Below are 13,615 nucleotides of genomic sequence, written 5' to 3' on the forward strand. Positions count from 1 at the left end.
GGGGGCTCAGCCAGCAGGTGGCATCTCCCATGGTTTACTCCCCATCCCTGGAACAAGCAGCCCTTGCCCTCATTTGCTATTCCTGCTATCCCTTCCCACACCATTTTAGTAGTTCCCTGTTGCTAGTGAAGAATTCCTTATATTAAGTATATACGTGATGCTCACAAGCAAGAGTTTTGCTGATAAGTACAAACGTGGTTACACATGCGGAGTCTGTGCTTAGAAAGGGGTTCCAGGAGGCTCAGCGGCAGGAGCTCGAACAGAAGGGAGCTGGTGGGCAGCAGGGGCGAGGGACATGTTCTATTGCTGTCTCTGTGGTCAAGCAAGTCTGGCCTTCTGCCTTCGGCTGGAGGTTGCTGTTACCCTTGAAGACATCAACAGCTGAATCAGCACAAATCAGTGTGAAAGTGATCCAAGAAGGAGTCATCCTGCTTCTGAAGATTTGGGGGATGGCAGCAGGAGGAATCTCAGGTTTCCTAAATGTCCTTTTGAGGCGACTGAGCTTAACCCCATCTTTACACAGGTCAGACAACTTTAATCCATGTGGGGGGTTAGAAATGTTTATTCTCATTTGACTTTAGAATACGGTTTTTAGGTAAATGCATGTATAGGGCAAAAGCCCTCAGGTAGGGGGCCACAGCTCACAGATAGCATGGCAAAAGCCCATCTAATCAACTCTAATCACTGTTTAGGTATGGGATCGTATACTTTAATGATTTTAGAGCTAACAGGTGGTTGTCATACCAATCCTGTTAAGAGATTTTAAGAATTGCTGAAGGGGGGGCCAGCCCGGTGGCGCACTGTGCTAGTGCGCCGCTTGGGAAGTGCGGCAGTGCTCCCGCCGAGGGTTCGGATCCCACATACAGACCGGTTGCGATCCCGTTGCTGGTCCCGGTCCGGTACGGGGGCGACACTGAGGGTTGCGATCCGTTGCCGGACACGGAAAAAGACAAAAAGAAAAAAAAGAATTGCTGAAGGGAAAGTTGTGAAAAAAATGTTTGCTAGGGGAAAGCTGTCTGTTGGGGGAAACTTTAGAGATAATTGTACTTAGATTTTATCATAAGAATGTAACTTTTGCTTAAGGAGAGGTTATACTTTAGATAATGAGCCACTTTGACCAACTTAGCTTTTCACTAATTGTACTTTGGAATGTCACATTGTTAATTTTACTGATGTTGCTAGTTTCCATTGTTAAGCTATACTTAGCCATAGATAACTTTTGTAACACTGCCCATGTCCTTGTGTCCTTTTGTAATGATTGAATCAACTGAATTCTCTTGTGAAACTTCCTTGTCTTTACAATAAAAAACAGAAGCTAACTTTGAATGGCTGCTGCACCCAGTTTTCTCCTTCTAACAGAGGAGTTGCTGGGGTGCAGACACTTTGGGCTTCTCAATGCATTCACGGTGCTTTGAGTAATCCTTTTTTAATCTCCATTACACAGTGAGAAGTGTAACAAATCCACAGATGTCCCGCCTGGCTCTTCTCACTGTCTCTGGATGAATGGAGTCCCCTCAGGACAATATAACACAATTGTCTGCAGTGGAGAAGCTGGATGAAAGTGAAGGAAGCCCTTGGAAGAAGAGCTGAATGAACTGCCACAGCTTGGCAAGTTTAGCTGGGGTTGAAGTTGGAAATGCCATAAGATCAATGGACATTTTCCTTCTGGGGCTGGACATATGCTGGATGTTTTTACTTTCTACTCTAAATCTCCTTCTTCTATTGCAATTCATATCACAAGCTAGTTGCCCCAAGTCCCACAGTGGGTAACACATATATTTAAATGAGGGATATTTTAACTAACCAAAAAAAAAAAAAAAAAAAAAAAAAATATTCAGAGGCAGAAAAAATTTTTTTAAATGTAAACCTTTTTTCAAAAAAAAAAAAAAAATATTCAGAGGCAGAAAAAATTTTTTTAAATGTAAACCTTTTTTCAAAAAAAAAAAAAAAATATTCAGAGGCAGAAAAAATTTTTTTAAATGTAAACCTTTTTTCAAAAAAAAAAAAAAAATATTCAGAGGCAGAAAAAATTTTTTTAAATGTAAACCTTTTTTCAAAAAAAAAAAAAAAATATTCAGAGGCAGAAAAAATTTTTTTAAATGTAAACCTTTTTTCAAAAAAAAAAAAAAAATATTCAGAGGCAGAAAAAATTTTTTTAAATGTAAACCTTTTTTCAAAAAAAAAAAAAAAATATTCAGAGGCAGAAAAAATTTTTTTAAATGTAAACCTTTTTTCAAAAAAAAAAAAAAAATATTCAGAGGCAGAGAAAATTATTTTCAATGTTACACATTTATTCAAAAGTACATAAAACATGGTGCATTATATAATGTAAACACTCTAGAATTTGACTTGAGTAATAAAACATTCTACTAACAGAAATATTGCTCATGAAGATTTTCATGCCCATCATTCCCAAGTCAGAGTCCCTCATTTATGTCACAACAGCAAGATGGCAGAGAATCACAATTTCCATATAATCTACATTGATCACAGCACTGGAGGGCACGGCAAGACTCAGTAGGGATGACTTTGCACTGGTTGACTTTGGCCTTGTCCCGCGCGACCTCGCTCCGATTATTTACAGCCACAGCATCAGGTTTCTTGGCAGCTCTTAAGAAAAGACATACACAAAGCATGGGCTTAGGATTTTTCTAATTGTTATTATACTTGTCAGGGGTATCAGGTATAGTTAGTGATATAGCCAATGGAACATGTGACACCAGCCCTAGATTAAAGTTCTCTGCCCCTGTCCCAAGTTCCTCTCTAATCCCTTCCTCTCCTACAAATATTATAAACGTAAAATGGGGTTACAAAAGTAGAGTGAATTGCAAGCAGAGATCACCCAGCTTGTTACTGCAGGCCCTCGAGACGCAGGAATGATGGGGAAGGTGTATAGTTGCCTGTGCCCTGGGCTCTGGGAGTTAATTTGCCTTCCAACTCCCTAGAATGGGGACACAACTGCTTCTAACAACCAATCCCTCCCACACTTTCAGGGTCCTCTCCCCAAACTCTAATCATTTCTTGTCTGACCTACACTCCCTTGTCAGCTGTCCCCAGGATCTTCACACAGCTCAGCATCCCAAAGTCCTATACTTTAAACCCACCTAACTGTTCTATGGACACCAGCAATGAATGAGGAATCACCCTGAGGGCTCCTAACACAGGCAAGAGGAGATCGATCCAGCCTGCCTTCTGCCCAAGTATGAGGCTCATTCACACAGCACACTCCACAGTCTACAGCACCCAAAATAAAGGGAGACTCAGCGAAGGTGCTGAGTTAAATACCTGATGTAAACTCCGTGAGATCAAGTGACAGCAAAACGGCGGTGGCACACAGAGCAGAGCCCCCAGGCTGAGAACATTCTGCAGGTGAGCCCAGCCAGAAGGAAAAAAAAATTCGACACAAACCTGCCTTTGTTTTTTCAAAACTGCCTGTTGTTCGTGACCTCACACAGGGTGTGGCCACAGCAACAAGAAATGACCCTGTTCAAGCAGAGGGCCCCAGGTATCCCACTGGAGTGGGTGCTGACTCACTTTAGTTCACCGGATACTTTGAAGTAAAGGCAGATGACAATACATATCAGCACGATCGTGGCAATCAGTAAGCTACTACCAATGCAGATCATAATCTTCGTCTGGAGATCAAACATCTTTGACACACCTAGACAGAGAGTGCAGGCAAGCAGTGAACATGGCTCCCCACCTCACACAGCCACTTTGCAACCTCAATATGCTACCTTCAGTGGATGGACCCCAAAAACAGATCTTCATGTGTATAAACAATGAGTGGATGTTCCTAGAGAGACCTAGGATCCTAAGCTGGCCAGAGGGTGGGTCAAAGGGTCTATTCACGGATGAAAAGGGACTGAAATGCAAAATCCAGAGAGAAGGAAATCAGGACAGACAATGTGGGAAGAATCTCTACCTTTTGCAGGCAGTAAATAACAAACAGGCCTGCAATGGAGCTCATGGTTTTACTTACAAACACCTGGGCCTCCTGAAATATATTGTCACAGAGTCAGAATTCTCCCTTTGCTAAACATTAGGTTTGTAAATATTTTATGGAATTCAGGGAATTACTTTTTTTCAGTATGTTATTGTCTAACAATACTGAGAATGTGCAAACCCATTTTGTAAGTAATATGTTTTAGGAAAAAGTTTTCTCAATTGTCTTACTAACAACTGGGTCATGGCATCTCAGGATTTAAGGAGCTTCTAGAAGCTTCCAGCCAAATCCTTGTCCAGTCTCAGAGATGGGTAGTGGCCAGCACAGGCCAGGAACCAGCTTCTTCAGTAGCTTCTTGTCCCTCATTCTGTTTTTCTAGTAGACAATAGACCTTGCTCTGGCATTTTTCCTCCTAAATCCTCAATCATTCCAGGAAATCCATTTTGTCTGGAATAAGTAATTTGCTTACTTTAACACTCTGAAATTGGGGAACAGTGAGCCAGGAGGGAACAATAAACAGTATAACTGTAACCATACTTATTACAGTTAAACCATCCAGAGCTGGATGAAGGTCAACTGTAAAACAAACAACTACAAAGAAGCAAACCTTTACGAAACAGGATCTTTTGTCAGGAATTTCCCATACCTGTAATCCAAGAAAGAGGGATATAATTATCTTTGTTAAGAGTAATTAAAATCTCAATGTTGGAGAGCTCGCTTTTGGTAGCATAGTCTTATGCCACAGCTAACAGAGTGGACTAGCTCTAACTTTTATGTCATAGGCTGTGTGACATCATTGCTCTGGTCACCAGCTCTTTTCAGAGTTCTGAATTCTGTTTCATGCTTAGGTATATTTTAGCTCCCATGAAATATAAATACTATTTTGAATCACTTAATTCTAAGTCTTTTACATTTTCAGGTCTTATTTCCTTTCCATTAATTTTCAGGGTTTGACTGCTAATCAAAACTGGGTTTTGATTCAGTTATTTTTGCCCTTTAAATTAATTTTTTTTAATTGACATGCAATAATTGTACAATTTCTGAGATACTGTGGAACATACTATAAAGCATATGTACCTCACAGGGCCTGGTTTTCCAAAGCCTTGCAGTTTCAAATATTGACCTTGCGGAGGACTGGAAATTTTCCTCAGGCTATAAAGTCTCTGGTGTAAGATAAAGATTTGTGACACAGTAAGGTTGCTGGCTCAAGGACAGACTAGTTACTGATTGTTATGTAAAGCTACTGAGAAATTGCTGTAAGATCACTTAATTGTCTAATGGAATGTCCCCTGACTTGTTTCACTGAAAGTTACCAGCCTATATTGTTAAACTATAACCCCACCTATGTTCTCTTCCTGTAACTTCCTGGTCTGGAAGATAAATGCAGGAAGAGAACCCTAATTCGGGGTTAATTTTCCAAGGAAGGGATGCCTCTCACCTGAGAGTTCCGGTTGGAGATTAACCACTTCGGGATCTTCCACTGCTCAGAAGAGATGGGCTTTGAGTAATGTTTTGTGGCTCCGTCACCCAGGGGAAATGGGGTGACAAACCCGTGGGGGGCAAAGCGACAGGATACAGTGTGATATTTCAATGCATGCATACAATGGGTAATGTTCAAATCGGTGCAGTTAGCATATTCATCGCCTCAAATCTTTATCATTTCTTCGTGTTGGTTACGTTCAAAATCATCTCTTACAGCTATTTGAAAAAATACAATGAATCATTTTTTACTATAGTTGCTATGTAGTGCTAATGAACTTATTTCTCCTATGTAGTTCGAATTTTGTATCCATTATCCATCCTCTGTCTACCACTCCTCTCTCCCCTTCCCAGCCCCTGGAAACTTCAATTTTATTCTTTCATAATATCAACATTTTTTTTATGAGATCAACTTTTTTAGCTTCCAAATATTGGGAATATGAGCTTTCTGTGCCTGGCTTATTTCACTAACATTGTCCCTCAGGCTCATCCATGATGCTGTGAATGATAGGATTTCATTATTTTTTTATGGCTGAATAGTATTCTGTTGTGTATATACACCACATTTTCTTCATTCATTCATCTGTTGATGGACACTTAGGTTGATTCAATTTATTGGCTATTGTGAATAGTGCTGCAATAAACATGGGACTGCACATATCTCCTCTACATACTGACTTCCTTTCCCTTGGAAATATACCCAATAGTGGGACTGCTGGATCATATGGTAGTTCTATTTTTAGTTGTTTGAGAAAACTTCATACTATTTTTTGTAATGGCTGTATTAATTTACATTCCCACCAACAGTGTGTAAGAGTTCTCTTACCTCTGCATCCTCACCAGCATTTGTTATTTTTTGTGTTTTTGATAATAGCCATTCTAACTGGTTAGAAATATCTCATTGTAGTTTTGATTTACATTTCCCTGATGATTAGTGATGGGGAGAATTTTTTCATATACCTGATGGCCATTTGTATGACTTTTTTGAGAAATGTCTATTCAGGTGATATGGATCGTTTCCCCCAAGTTTTATGTATTAGTATACCCCCACTAGGACTATTGAGAAGGTGGGAAATCCTATTATGGTAATTGAAAGGTGGGGCCTTGAAGAGGTGATTAGATTCTGAGGACCATGACTACAAAATGGATTAATAATGGTGGTCATGGGAGTGGCTCTGAGGGCTTTAAAAAGAGAATGAATGAGGAGGTTAGTCTCTCTCTCTCTCTGCTCCACCATTTCCTGCCATGTGAGACTCCAGCATTGCTGTAAATCCACCACCAAAAAAGACCCTCACCAGATGTGTTCCCTGGACTTTGGACTTACCAGCTTCTGAAACTGTAAGCAATAAGTTTCACTTTCTTACAAATTACCCAGTTCCAGATATTTTGTTATAAGCAACAGAAATGGACTAATATAGAAAAATGGTGCCAGAGAAGTGGGGGGTGTTGCTTATAACAAATACTTGAAAACATGGAAGTGGCTTTGGAACTGGGTGCTGAGGAGAGGCTGGAAGAATTTGAAGGAGCAAGCTAGAAAAAGCCTAGATGCTGGTGGGAGGTTAGAAGAACACCAGGTAAAGTTTGGAACTTCTTAGAGACTGGTTAAATGGTGGTGACCCGAATGTTGATAGAAATATGGACAGTAAAGGCCATTCTGAGATCTCAGATGTAAATGAGAAGGTACTTATTGGAAATGGGCAAAGATCACCCTTATTATGAACTGGTAAGGAACTTGGCTGCATTGTGTTCATGCCCAAAGTTGTATGGAATGTGGTACTCAAAGATGCTAATCCAGATATTTGACAGAAGAAATTTCTAAGCAACAAAACATTAAGGAAGCTGCATGGCTACTTGTAACAGCCTATGCTGAGTTACATTAGCAAAGGCATGACATAAAGCCAGAATTTAAAAGGGAAGCCGAGCATAAAGATTTGAAGCCTGGCCATATAGCAGAGAAGCAGAGAGCATTTTTAGGAGAAAAATGTAGTAGTGCTAAGATTAGTACAAAAGAATGGGATTATCAAGAGGGGGGAAAATACCCTGAAGGCATTGCAGAAGCCTCTAGGGCCAGCCTTTCTATCACAGGTCTGAAGGCCTAGGGAGACAGAATGGTCTTGGGGAACATGCCCAAGGTGTCCTCCACAGGCTTGCTGTTCGGGGCTACGTTGGGAAGCTGCTTCCAGCTCCAGCACCCCAAATGCTTTAGCTGCTCCAGCTGTGACTAAATTGGCCCCAAGTGTGGCTGGACCCACAGCTTTGGAAAATATAAGCTGGAGGCCTTGGCAGCATCCATGTGGTGTTAGATCCTTAGGTTTGCAGAATGCCAGAGCTCTGAAGGCTTGGGAACCTCTACTCTGATTTCAAAGGATATATGGAAAAGTCTTGGGGCCCAGGAAGAGATCTGTTGCCAGGACAAAGTCACCACAGATAGCCTTCAGTAGAGCAATGCTGAGCTGAAATGTGGGGTCAGCGTTGCAACAGAAAAAACCCAACAGCACCATGCCTAGTGGAGCCACGAGAGCAGGACCACCATGGAGACCCCAGAATTGTAGAGCTGCCAGCATACAATGCCAGCCTGCAAGAGCTGAAACATCACCTAAGACTAGGAAAGCCATAGGAGCAGAGCTTTCCAAAGACTTGGGGACCCAACCCCACACCAGTGTGCAGAGGACGTAAAACATAGAATCAAGTTACATGATTCACCAGCTTTGAGATTTAATGCCTGTCCTGCTGGGTTTTGGACTTGTTCAGGACCTGCTACCCCTTTCTTTTGGCTTAGTTCTCTGTAGAGGATTCATAAAGCAACTGTACCTCACAGGGCCTGGTTTTCCAAAGCCTTGCAGTTTCAAATATTGACCTTGTGGAGGACTGGAAATTTTCCTCAGGTTATAAAGTCTCTGGTGTAAGATAAAGATTTGTGGCACATCAAGGTTCCTGGCTCAAGGACAGACAAGTTACTGATTAAGATGTAAAGATACTGAGAAATTGCTGTAAGAAGGGAATGTTTGCTAAGATCAAGCTTTTGTTGATAGGACCACTTAATTGCCTTACTGGAATGTCATCTGGCTTGTTTCACTGAAAGTTACCAGCCTATATTGTTAAACTATAACCCCACCTATGTTCTCTTCCTGTAACTTCCTGGTCTGGAAAATAAATGCAGGAAGAGAACCCCAATTTGGGATTAATTTCCCAAGGAAGGGATGCCTCTCGCTTGAGGATTCCATGGAAGTTAACCACTTTGGGGCTTCTCACTGCTCAGAAGAGATGGGCTTTGAGTAATCCTTTGTGGCTCCTTCACCCAGGGGAAGTGGGGTGACAAATCTGTGGGGGGCAAAGCAACAGTTCTCCCTTCTTGAACAGGAATAGGTACCCTATGCTTCTCCTACCACTGTATCTTAGAAGTGGATGACTTGTTTTGATTTCAGAGATGGGACTTTGAGACTTTGGACTTCTGAGTTGAAACAAGACTTTGGGGATGGAATGAACATATTTACCTGTGAGAAGGACATAAACTTTGGGGGCCAGGGGCAGAATGATATGGATTGTTTCCCCCAAGTTTTATGTATTAGTAGCTTGATCCCCACTGTGACTGTTAAGAGGGTGGGAAATACTGTTAAGAGGGTGGGAAATATGGTAATTGAAGGGTGGGGCCTTGAAGAGGTGATTACATTCTGAGGACCCTGCCTAGTGAATGGATTAGTAATGGTGGTCATGGGCGTGGTTCTGAGGGCTTGAAAAGGAGAGCACATGAGAGTCTCTCTCTCTGGGCTTCATAATTTTCTGCCATATGTGATTCCTGGGTCACTGTCACCATTACCAAAGGCTTCACCAAATATTTTCCCTGGACTTTGGACTTCCAGCCTCCAAAACTGTAAGCAATAAATTTCATTTTCTATATAAATCACCCAGTTTCAGGTATTTTGTTATAAGCAACAGAAATGGACTAATACATCAGCTCATTTGCCCATTTTTACTTGGATTATTTGTGGATTTTTTTGTTATTGAGTTGTTTCAGTTCCCTGTATATTCTGGATATTAATCCCCTGTTGAATGGTTTGCGAATATTTTCTCCCATTCTGTTGGTTGCTTCTTTGCTCTATTGATTGTTTCTTTGCTGTGCAGAAGCTTTTTAGTTTGATGTAATTCCATAGGTCTATCTTTTCTTTTGTTGCCTGTGCTTTCTAAAGTCTTCTCCATAAAATTTTCGCCCAGACCAATATCTTGGAGTTTGGTCTACATAACATATCTCTTATGTTTTCTTTTGAAGTTTTATAGTTTCAAGTCTTACATTTAAGTATCTAATCCATTTTAAGTTTATTTTGGTATATGGTGAGAGATAGGGGTCAAGTTTCTTTCTCCTGTATGTGGATATACAGTTTTCCCAACACTATTTGTTTTAAGAGGTCATCCTTTCTCCAAGGTATGTTCTTGGCACCTTTGTCAAAGATCAGTTGGCTCTAGGAAGTGGATCTATTTCTAGATTCTCTATTCTGTTCCATTGGTCTATGTATCTGTTTTTACGCCAGTACCATGCTGTTTTGGTTACAATAGCCTTGTAGTACAGTGTTTTCATATTTTGAAGGCATGTAGTGTGATGCCTCTAGCTTTGTTCTTCTTGCTCAGGATTGTTTTAGCTATTTGGGGTCTTTTGTAGTTCCATACAAATTTTAAGATTCTTTATTTCCACAAAAAATGTCATTGGTATTTTTGTAGGGATTTCCTTTAATCTGTAGATCACATTGGGTGGAATGATAATTTTAACAATATTTATTTTTCCAACCCATGAACTTGGGATGTCTTTCCATTTTCTTGTGCCCTCTTCATTTTCTGTAATCAGTGTTTTATAGTTTTTATTGTAGAGATATTTCACCTCCTTGGTTTAATTTACTCCTAGGTATTTATTTTTATTTTTTATTTTTGTAGCTATTGCAAATGAGATTGCTTTCCTGATTTCTTTTTCAGCTAGTTTGTAATTGGTGTATAGAAAAGCTACTGATTTTTGCATGTTGATAAACGGAATTCGTTTATCAGTCCTAAGAGTTTTTTGGTGGAGTCTTTAGGTTTGTCTATATATAAGACCATGTTATCTGCAAACAGGAACTGATCTTTGACAAAGGCAAGAAGAACACACACTGGGGGAAAGACTGCCTCTTCAATAAACGGTGCTGGGAAAATTGGACATCCACATGCAGAAGAATGAAACTGTACCTGTACCTCTCACTATACACCAAAATCAACTCAAAATGGATTAAAGACCTGAATACAAGACCCAAACCCATAAAATTACTAAAGGAAAACATAGGGCAAACACTCCAGGAAGTAGGACTGGGCAAAGACTTTCTGAACAGAACCCCAAAAGCACAAAAAGCAAAAGAAAAAATAAACAAATGGGATAATATCAAACTAAAAAGATTCTGCACTGCAAAGGAAACAATTAACAGAGTGAAAAGTCAACCTATGGAATGGGAGAAAATATTCACAAACTATAACTCTGACAAGGATTTAATGTCCAGAACATACAGAGAACTCAAACAAGTATACAGCAAAAAACCAAATGATCAATTAAAAAATGAGCAAAGGAGATGAATAGACATTTTTCAAAGGAAGACATACAAATGGCTAACAGAAAAAATGGTCAACATCACTAATCATCAGAGAGATGCAAATTAAAACCACATTGAGATATCATCTCACCCCAGTTAGACTGGCCATTATTAAACAGACCGTGAATAACAAATGCTGGTGAGGATGTGAGGAAAGGGGAACCCTCCTACACTGTTGGTGGGACTGTAAATGAGCACAGCCACTATGGAAAAAAGTTATGGAGGTTCCTCAAAAAACTACAGATAGAACTACCATATGATCGAGCAATCCCACTACTGGGTATATATCCAAAGAAACAGAAATCATCACGTCAAAGGGATACCTGCACTCCCATGTTCATCACTGCTCTATTTACAATAGCTAAAGTATGAAACCAACTTAAGGGTCGTTCACCAGATGTCTGGATAAGGAAAATGTGGTATATATACACAATGGAGTACTACACAGCCATGAAAAAGAATGAAATTCTGCCACTTGCAGCAACATGGATGAGTCTAGAGAAAATTATGTTAAGTGAAATAAGTCAGACTAGGAAAGAGAAATACTGCAAGTTCTCATTTATAACTGGTTGCTAAGAAAGAAGAAAAGAAAGAGAGAGAGAGAGAAAGAAAGAAGAAAAGACCACAACAATTCATTCAACTTTTGGAAGGACAGAACAATCCTAAGGTTACTAGAGATTGGCAGGGAGGCAGAGAGATGGGGTGGGAAGGATGGGGTTTGGGGAGGGACAGGTCAGGTAAAGGGCATAAAGAAAAATCATGACTTGTAATAATGAATATGCTAATAATAAAATAAAATAAAATAAATTATAGCATAATTTTTATACACCAAAAACAAAAAAGGAGAAAATAATTTTGTGTTCACTAAAAATAAAATAGAATGAAAATTATTTTTACTTTTATAATCATCTTTAACAGTTGCATTTAAAAATAGTTTCCAGGCCAATATTTAAATCCTGAAATTCGATTTGCCTCGTGAGGGACAAAGAGTTGGGGTCTCTATTCAAGTGATGTTTACTGACATTGTGTGTGCCACTTACTATTGTGTGAGGGAATTAAACGAGATAATCTATATAAAAACCTGTAGGTCAGAGCATGTAGTAAAGCCCCAAAATTGCATTATAAACTTTTATTATTTCCAATATGCAAAATACATAAAACTTCATATTTTAATTTATAAAGAGAGTTTAGTGTAGAATTTTTCCATAGCAGACTAGAGAAAAAATAAAACTATAAGAGGCTGAATTATGGCTTAAAGAGGCTCATGTGTAAGCACAGTCTTGGGCTTGTACACCATTTGTAATGCACTTCCATACCAAAAAATGTGTTCGAAGTTCTAGACTGTCAAATTAACTTTTGGAAAATTAACCAGTGTGAGTTCATTGACAGAGCCCAGAAGTTGCAATAAGGACTGCATTCTAGTCTGTAAACTTTGACTAGTATGACCATCTACCAACTCACCTCCACTCTATTAGCTCTAAATTTGAATATGCATAAAAATGAGAAAGGTGATCTAGATTGCTTTTAAGATCTCTAAAGGTCTGACCTTATATGCCTACTGGTTTTATCTTTTCTCCCTTAAATGTCTGGCATTAATATCAGAGAATTACTAAATACTGCAAAAGCTGAGAAAATAAAAACACTAATTCCGAAGAACATTTTCCTGTGTAGAAGTCACAAACCTGTTATCCAGAACAGTACAAACATTCTTGCCCCTGCAGGTTCCACAGTACTCCTCTCCTAGATATACCTCTGTAGAGCTAGGGCTGGAATTCAGACTCCTCGAGCCCATTGTCCAGACTGGGTCACAAACCCTTCACATGCAAGTCTACGAGCTAGGTACCAGGAAAAGGTCCTTGGAGCGTGGCTGAAGAAACAATAGGCTTTATTTTAGACGCGAGCTCTGCCAACCAGCAGTTCAGAGCTGCTGCCTTAAACACTGAAGAGCACACAAAAATAGCAACAAGCAAAGGATGCACAGGAGCCCATGCCCCCTAACTCTACTCCCACACAGCTTGTTTACAAAGGATGTTTTGCACCACGCCCAGCTGGACTTGAGGGGAGGGGTCCTGACTAAACTACTCTATTTTCCTCACAACCTCCATATTTCTTGCTGAACTTAAAATGCCAGTAGAAACGATTTCTTCACCTCCTTTAGGGTCACACCTCAGGTAAAGGAAGCAGGGGTTTTCATCTTGGCTGCTCAGGCTTCTCTTCAAAATCAGGAGATCCTGGCTGAGAACAAAAGTGTTGAAAACATTACACAGTATAGTTCTCCCAACACTGCTCATAACCCACGCTTTAGGCCACGGGTATTTCTTCTCACTTCCACTTGCCCTTGAGGTTCAAGCACCTTCCCGAGAGCCCAACAAATGCTCAATCCAGAATTGGTGAGGAAATGGAGGCTTCAGACGTCAGAGCTCTCCCTCTATTTTTCCCTCAATCACCGACATCCTGCTCAGTCTCTCTAATTGATTCTCAGTGAATGAAGTAGATTCACTGCACACCTACTGTGCACACAGGAGCGGGAGCAGAACACAGCAAAAGAGAAAAGCGCATCTTTTTCGAAACTAAGTGGACGACGGTC

The 13,615-nt window shown here is 40.1% G+C and overlaps 1 protein-coding gene across 5 annotated transcripts; it reads right to left on the bottom strand.

Annotated features, from left to right (window-relative positions):
* Nucleotides 1-2,270: 2,270 nt before the first annotated feature.
* LOC103607725 (protein FAM24A-like) lies at nucleotides 2,271-13,399 on the bottom strand. Of its 5 annotated transcripts, none has more exons than XM_008592194.1 (4): nucleotides 13,195-13,399; nucleotides 4,554-4,592; nucleotides 3,535-3,661; nucleotides 2,271-2,610 (listed from the first exon to the last, which is right to left on the bottom strand). In XM_008592194.1, exons 3-4 carry the CDS (start codon nucleotides 3,648-3,650, stop codon nucleotides 2,418-2,420), a joined length of 309 nt encoding a protein of 102 aa, XP_008590416.1. In that variant the 5' UTR covers nucleotides 3,651-3,661; nucleotides 4,554-4,592; nucleotides 13,195-13,399; the 3' UTR covers nucleotides 2,271-2,417. The 5 variants fall into 5 exon arrangements, with proteins under 5 accessions (XP_008590416.1, XP_008590418.1, XP_008590415.1 ...); XM_008592196.1 differs by lacking the exon at nucleotides 13,195-13,399 and adding an exon at nucleotides 5,385-5,407; XM_008592193.1 differs by lacking the exons at nucleotides 4,554-4,592; nucleotides 13,195-13,399 and adding an exon at nucleotides 12,711-12,836.
* Between the last annotated feature and the right edge of the window lie 216 nt (nucleotides 13,400-13,615).

This window comes from Galeopterus variegatus, unplaced genomic scaffold, assembly GCF_000696425.1.
Source record: "Galeopterus variegatus unplaced genomic scaffold, G_variegatus-3.0.2 Scaffold7661, whole genome shotgun sequence".
Taxonomy (NCBI): Eukaryota; Metazoa; Chordata; class Mammalia; order Dermoptera; family Cynocephalidae; genus Galeopterus; species Galeopterus variegatus.